Source organism: Myripristis murdjan, chromosome 23 (assembly GCF_902150065.1).
Source record: "Myripristis murdjan chromosome 23, fMyrMur1.1, whole genome shotgun sequence".
In the NCBI taxonomy this organism is placed as follows: Eukaryota; Metazoa; Chordata; class Actinopteri; order Holocentriformes; family Holocentridae; genus Myripristis; species Myripristis murdjan.
In genome coordinates this window covers 4,395,123-4,402,500 of record NC_044002.1, presented here as the reverse complement: position 1 = coordinate 4,402,500, position 7,378 = coordinate 4,395,123, and the positions used below count along the sequence as shown (strand labels likewise).

Below are 7,378 nucleotides of genomic sequence, written 5' to 3'. Positions count from 1 at the left end.
TACAAATCCCACAATGCATTGCTTCAAGAGCCTGCTTACTGGCAAGCTTCACGTCCTGTTGCCTGTGCTGGTTGTGTTGAGCTACAAAGTTTTTAAAAACATTCTTTGATCATTTCAATTAATTTGTGATAGAGATATTTTAAGAATTGATTCTAAATTAATAGGAGCTTTAACTTTCATAGACATTTTCGGTAAGGTAAATCAGCTGTGAATTAGATGAAATAATTTTTTTCTGGAAAAATCTCAGTGAAATCTATCTAATTTTAACTCTGTTTTAACCACGTTGATATATTTAATGTACTTTAATGATTTCTATGTTTACAACTGAGCAAGTGAACTTCAAATGCTGTGTGTGTGTGTGTGTGTGTGTGTGTGTGTGTGTGTGTGTGTGTGTGTGTGTGTGTTACCTCTGAGCGATCCTATCTGGACTTGAGGAATGTTGCTCAGGTCTGTAGGCAGACCCACATACACACCTCCATAGTTCCTAATCACACACACACACACACACACACACACACACATTTACCCACAACATTTGACATTCACACACACACACACACACACACACACACACACACACACACACACACACACACACACATTTAATGAGGTGTAAAATATTTTTGTTGTTATATATTATATATTACATATATATTATGTATTTAATGTTTATGTCTTCTTGTACATAAGTGAAGTACACAATAAAACATAGAGAGGCAGCTTTTCCAGATTTCTTCAAGAGCAAAGAGAAAACTGCTGGTCCACCACAAAGTCAACTTTGAAACAACTTTGAAAAAAAGAAGCAGCAAAGAAGCAGCAGTAAAATGGTTCAAGTGGCTCCAGCCACTCCTCTTTTCCATATTTTGACATAATAAATGTCATGTTACAGCACTGACCCCTGTCCTGCTATCAGAGTATGCATGGCTGCATGTCAATGAGAATATTAGTGGAATATTAACTCTTATTTAGCCATGTAAACACCTCAGTAGGAATGTGGTCTTTTTTGGAATAAGGACAAAAACTAGAATATTTTAGTCACTGTAGCCACACAAGCTCCTGCCACAGAAACCGTTTCAGTTTTTATGAGCTTTTTCACAGCAGACACCTTGACATGAAATAGCAGGTGAACACAGGTGTTACTAATATCATTAATGAAGACTCTGCTGCACTGAAATGGAACACAGCCTTAATTAATGTTATTAATAACTCCTGTGTTTACCTGCTATTTCATGTCAAAAAGCCTGCTGTGAAAAAGGGTCTGTGTTACTGTATGTTTGCAATTTCACTTTACTTTTCTCCACCAATCAATAGTTCCTCCAGCATCATCACAGTGTCTCCATTTAAAATAAATGGTAAACACTAAGACTTTCTAAACTTTGTAGGGACATAAATTCAGTTGTTTTCCATGTCTATCCCACTGAAATTATGAATGTAAACTAATCCACCTTGTTTACATGGAAAACGCTGCTGTTTATCTGAAATGGTTTTACATGTCATAAACACACACGCAATGGAAATCCAAGTTAAATCACTCACTTTCTTTTATCGTCTTCTGGCACACACTCTTCTGCTCTGTGGGTACACACACAGACAAAGACACATATACAAACACATAGACACATGCACACACACACACCATTTTGAAATCTTAGTCTGACATTAAGTCACATCTTTGTTGTTTGACCTTTCTTTGATGTGACCTGGTTAACTTAGATTGACTGTCCAGAGGCAGGATTTTAACGTGTGTGCATGTGTGTGTATGTGTGTCAGTGTGGGTGGAGCATTTCCGTTCTACCACAACAGAGAGAAAGAGCGCACTCACACTTCTTTGGATGCATCACTGGGACCTGAGGAACAAACACACAAATGAATGACACACAATGGATCAGTGCCAATAAAATTGTTACATTAGCACAGAAAATCCCCATTTCTGTTCATTCACTGATGATTTTGTGCAATATTTTAAAATAAATAAATGGTTGTTTTGCTATTCTCTGCCACAAATTGATAGAACACAACAGAAATTTAATGTATAACCAGTGTATGAAAGCTTTAAAATTTTCTGTTCTAGATATGCATCTGCACATCCTGGAAATATATAAAACTCAATGAGCAGATCAACAGAAAATCCACTGGACACACTGATTGTCAGGGAATCTCTAGGAAGTGCAGAAACATCACAGCGATGAATGCTTAGCAACAGAAAGACAACATTTAAAAAATAAATAAATAAATAAATGCATTTACAAACAACAGGAACTAAAGGATTAAACATTTCAATGAAATTTCTCATGATTTAACTTCAGGAACAGCAAATGCCATGCCTTGTCTTAACAGTTTTCATCATACATGTGGGAAATTAAAAGCATGTTATAAGTTCAGTAACACGTTATGATAATGATCATTAGTAAGTCATTTACAAGACCTTTGTTAATGATCAATATGAACAATAATAATCATGAACAAAATATTTAACACACCATTGTAAATGATTAGTAAATACTATGTAAACATATCACTAATATGTTGTAAGTAATCTATAAATGATTTGGTGATATATATGGGTTTGTAACAATCATTAGAAAGTCATTCATTAGACATTAGTTAATGATGATCAAATCATGAAAAACTTGAATACACCTTTGTAAATGATTAGTTAATACTGTGTTAACGTGTCACAAATATATTGTAGTCATCTGCAAATGATGAGATAATTATAACATATTCATGAGCAAATCATTAGTAAATGTTTAACTAATGAATTGCTGATATATATATTATGAATGAGGCCTGTTCCTCATCTGTTATAAATAATTCATAAATATATTATTGAATATTTATAAGTAATTTACAGGTGCTATTGCATCTTCTTAAACACAAACAATTCATCATACTACAGATGTTATCATAGACCTTGTGAACATGCAGTGTATTTGTTGATCTGATGTATGATGAATTATTTAAACTTTACAGGATAAATAAAGGATTTAAATGATTCAGCAAGACATTTACATATTATTTGTAACAGATGAGGAACAAGCCTCATTCATAATGTTGATCAACAAATGATTAGGTAAACATTTACTAATGATTTGTTCATGAATATGTCATTATAACTAAGCATTTGTAGACTTACAACACATCTGAAACATGTTTACATAGTATTAACTAACCGTGTACAAAGGTGCATTCATGTTTTGTTTGGGGTTTGTGCTTCATAAACTAATATCTCATAAATGACTTACTTATTGTTATTATAACGTATTACCTTCAATTTTAACCATAAAATTTCAAAGCAAAGAATAGTTTGCATATCGAAACCTACTTGCTTTCATGAAGATCAGAATTCAATCATTGTTATAGTAAGTAACTAAGATTAAAGTAAATGAGGGATATTAAGTGTAATGCAGCTGAATTCTCTATCCACTCAACCTTTTTACATTGCAGAGTAAAGATTATATGTTTATATGTTTATTATATGTATAAGCAACTTTGAATACATTGTAACTGAACTAAATCACCTTTATTATTTTTGAACTACCACTGAAATTGTTCTTCATCTGGGGTAAAATTTTCAGCAAACTATTGAGCAAAATTGGACAGGAATTAAGACTGAATAGGTAAGAGAGAGAAGCTACTAGTCCCTGTTTGTCTGTGTTACATCACCAAGCAACTAGATGACTCATCCACACACACACACACACACACACACACACACACACACACACACACACTTCTGTAGGAGTCTCTGAACAGGAAACAGCTTAAGCCCCGGGAACACACAGCACCTCTGGGTACCGATGAGGGTGAAGTGGGGTGAAGCCAGCCTTTTAACACACACACACACACACACACACACACACGTTTCTGTCTCACCTCCAGTGCTGCTGGTGTTGGTAGCAGAGGAATTCCCACATCCCATCTCTCATCTGACTCTATGAACTAGGAAAAGGGACAGGAAAAGAAAGGTAGAAAGAAACAAGGAGACCACAGAGACAAAGTATGAAGAAAAAAGAGAGGAGGGTGGGGTAGAGCTGGAGGGAGAAGATAGAAAGAGAGTTGAAGGAATGGGGGCAAAGATGAGGACAAAAGGGAGGATGGAAAAAAGACAAGGGAATGTCTGATCAGAGAAGCTTTTTTTCCCCCTGGCTTTCTCTTTCTCTCTTCTTTTCCCCCCGTCTCTCTATCTACCTCTTAGCATGGAGAGGGGATGCAAATGACGGCAAGAAAGAGAGGAGGAGAGAAGAAAAGGGAGGGAGGAGAAAGAGAGGGGGAGAGGAAGGACCACTGAAGGTAGGGAGGGAACTATGTGTGGGAGAGAGAAGAAGGAAAAGGATTAAAGAGAGAGAGAGGCAGGTCCATGTTTTTCCCAGGTGTTGAAGGTGCTGAGCTTTTCTGAGTGTGTGTGTGTGTGTGTGTGTGTTGCTTTAGAATCACAATTGCAATGCATGGTTTGACAGAGGCTGATCAAAGTTAGCTTGAATTGATGTAACTGCTGCACGTTCTGTAGAAATGGCTTCTGTAGGACGAGGGGAGAGTGGAGACAAAAGCAACAGTTTTTTCCCTTCAGTTTATTCACTCAGACATTGACAGCAATGTAGAAGCCATGTCATATGACTTGTATATGCCTCTCATTATTAACAATTATCCTCATATGCCCGTATGCATGACACAGGTGCCTGCGTCATGCGTGCTCCCCATGGCCTCATGGAGCATGCTCTTGCGTGGCCAGACATCAGGACTCAAGAGCATCTGAGCTTCAGGTGCATGGTCTCTTGGCTGTTTTAATTGAGCACTGGGACTGAACAGCTGCTTGTTGATAGGTTCATCTCACAGCGACTCAGCATGGGTCCTGGTTTGGTGGGGCAAACCACTTAGAAACAACAAAAAAACAGCTGAGCTCTTGTTCATATGCTTTGCAGTAAATGACAGAATGCAAAACATCAGTCAAAGACTGGACTTGTGGCTGGAACCATACCTTACTAGTGAGGTTATGTTTGATTTTCTTACCGTGTCCTTACACCAAACAACTTTGATTGACAATTGATGATTTCATTGTTGGATACAAATTTCCAGTGTTGGCATGAAATCAAGAGATTTTTTTGATAGAGTTGGGGACTGCTCCCATCATCTTGACTGTTTTGTGCAAGGTGGTCATAACACAACTCAGTCTTTTTCTTGTCTTGACGTTCTGATTAAATTAAACATGTTTAATATTATCTTTAGTTTGTAGTCTTGGCTCATGCAAAGGTCACTACCTATAGGATCGCTCCCTCCAGCACCAACTGGGGGCAGCAAGCTGGGTAGACAATAAACATGGCAGGGAACTCCAGTGAGGTTCAAGAAAAAGTGACTTATGACACACTGTCTTTAGATAAGAGGCCTGTTAGCTTCCTAATGTTTGCTGGTGGTATAAATTGAACACATCATCAGCTTATATATCATGAGTACTGTATGAATCAGTACATACTTTAGTGAAATTATTTTCAGAACATTCAAACTCATGAGAAAAAAAAGGTGTTGCTGTCACCCCATGTTGCCTTTGTCCCTGGTCTCCCCTGCAGCAGCTTTTTCAAATCTTTTACCTGCAGTTATGTTGGTGCTCTAACATTAATCCAGATGTACTCACTTAAAGTGGAGCAAACCACTTTATCTTAAACCCTGTGACAGCACACAATTTTTAAAACTTTACCTGAAGATCAAGGAAGGCACTGTGGAATGGGCTCTGTCCATCCGTTAAACACGATTCCTGAATCTCTGCTGGCCTGTTTTGGACAAAACTTTAGGAAATGACAGATTTTGACACTGGGATCTGGCATTTTGAATATCTGACTATGTTAGCACTGGCTATTTGCCGTTTCGGCTTGGCCTGGGCTTGGATTCAAACCCAGGACACTGCAGTAAGGACTCAGCCTTAATAACTGGTATGCACTTTACCAGGTAAGCTACCGGGGTGCCCCTGGCTCTTTCCTGATTTTAACCTTATTACTGAGGTCTTCTGTGTTTTTTGAGTGAAACAGTCTACAGCACGTGTTGCACAGCACAATTAGCAGTTCCATTTCAGTAAGAAGGAAATGCTGCAACTTCTAAGGAATCCTCCAAAAGGACCTGCAAAGAGAAACTATTTCCTGTGGTGAGATGCATTTGTGTACCAAAGTCCATGATAGCCACTCCAACACCTCAGAAGATCTGTTCAAAGTTTCCAGTTAATTGCTACAGTACCCCCACCCTCAGGCAATCAATGTGACTCTGTAAATGCCAGCTCTCCTGGGTTTTGTTCTATGACTGGCTGATAATAACAGGGTTGCTGTTTTGGTCCTGACAGCAGAAAATGAAAGACATAGGAGAACACATTATGTTTGCCTGGTACTTTATACTGCAACTTGAAGTGATTTATGCCATCCATACACAAGCACAAAACACACACGCACGCACGCACACACACACACACACACACACACACACACACGCACACAAAGTAGCCCTTTCTAGAACATTCACCTCAATTACAGGGTAAAGAAAAGTGAGACTACCTGCGCAGAACTGCTCATTTTCATTGTTCCTAACTGCTGTGAAAATGACTTAAATGATGTGCTTAGGAGAGTGTGTCGTACACTGAAAGTCCTACAATTTCAAGGTGCTGTGCCTTTAGTGAAGATAGAATTTGAAGGACAATGCCGGTCTAATTTTGTTAGTGCATGTTGCTTAGTGTCTACAAGCAGTTCAAATCACTGTAAATGCATGCCGTATCTAATGAGACGCTTCAAGAAGTGTTTTGGAGCAGCACGCTGTTGTGCGGACATTCTACCTTTATCAACCAGCAATTATCCACCAGCATCAAGAAAAAGTTATAGATGTGACAGTAATATTTGTGAGACGATATAGTAAAAGGGGATTCATTTCTGGTGGACTGTTTATTGGATCCCAACAGCAAATGTTTTAACCACTTAAAAGCCACCTGTCTGTTGGGTCCTGAACCAGAAAGGGTGTTGACTGAGATATGTCAGAGGTCAGGAAGCCTCTGCCAGTGTATCTGTTTTCATTGTCAGCATGGTAGACCTCCCTTCCTCTCCACTCCAACTCTACAAACCCCCGTGTGGTCAGCTGGAGCAGACACATTTTCTTCAACAGAGGCTGGGCAGACAAAAGCTCACTTTCCAGTTCATCCTTCAAAATTTCACCAAACTTTACAAGGATGGTTAGGAGACATCCAATCTTTAAAAAGTGCTCTTTGGGTTGTCATTAGAGATTGGTATAGCTGCTACAGTGGGCAGCACCCTTCCACAGTTGTTTCTTTAAACTCTGCCAGACATTTTCAGTCTCATTTTGAGCCATTTAAGTCACTCTGTTGGCAGTATACCTGGAAATATCAGTAACC

At 38.5% G+C, this 7,378-nt stretch overlaps 1 protein-coding gene across 1 annotated transcript in view; it reads right to left on the bottom strand.

Annotated features, from left to right (window-relative positions):
- The window catches only part of LOC115355403 (overexpressed in colon carcinoma 1 protein-like), a 5,842-nt gene extending 1,787 nt beyond the window's left edge, over positions 1 to 4,055 (bottom strand). The window contains exons 1-4 of the mRNA XM_030046188.1: positions 3,877 to 4,055; positions 1,823 to 1,847; positions 1,537 to 1,572; positions 408 to 484 (exon numbers count right to left, since the gene is read on the bottom strand). Coding sequence (XP_029902048.1) covers positions 408 to 484; positions 1,537 to 1,572; positions 1,823 to 1,847; positions 3,877 to 3,922 — 184 coding nt within the window. The 5' untranslated portion in view covers positions 3,923 to 4,055. The remainder of the gene's footprint in view (positions 1 to 407; positions 485 to 1,536; positions 1,573 to 1,822; positions 1,848 to 3,876) is intronic.
- Between the last annotated feature and the right edge of the window lie 3,323 nt (positions 4,056 to 7,378).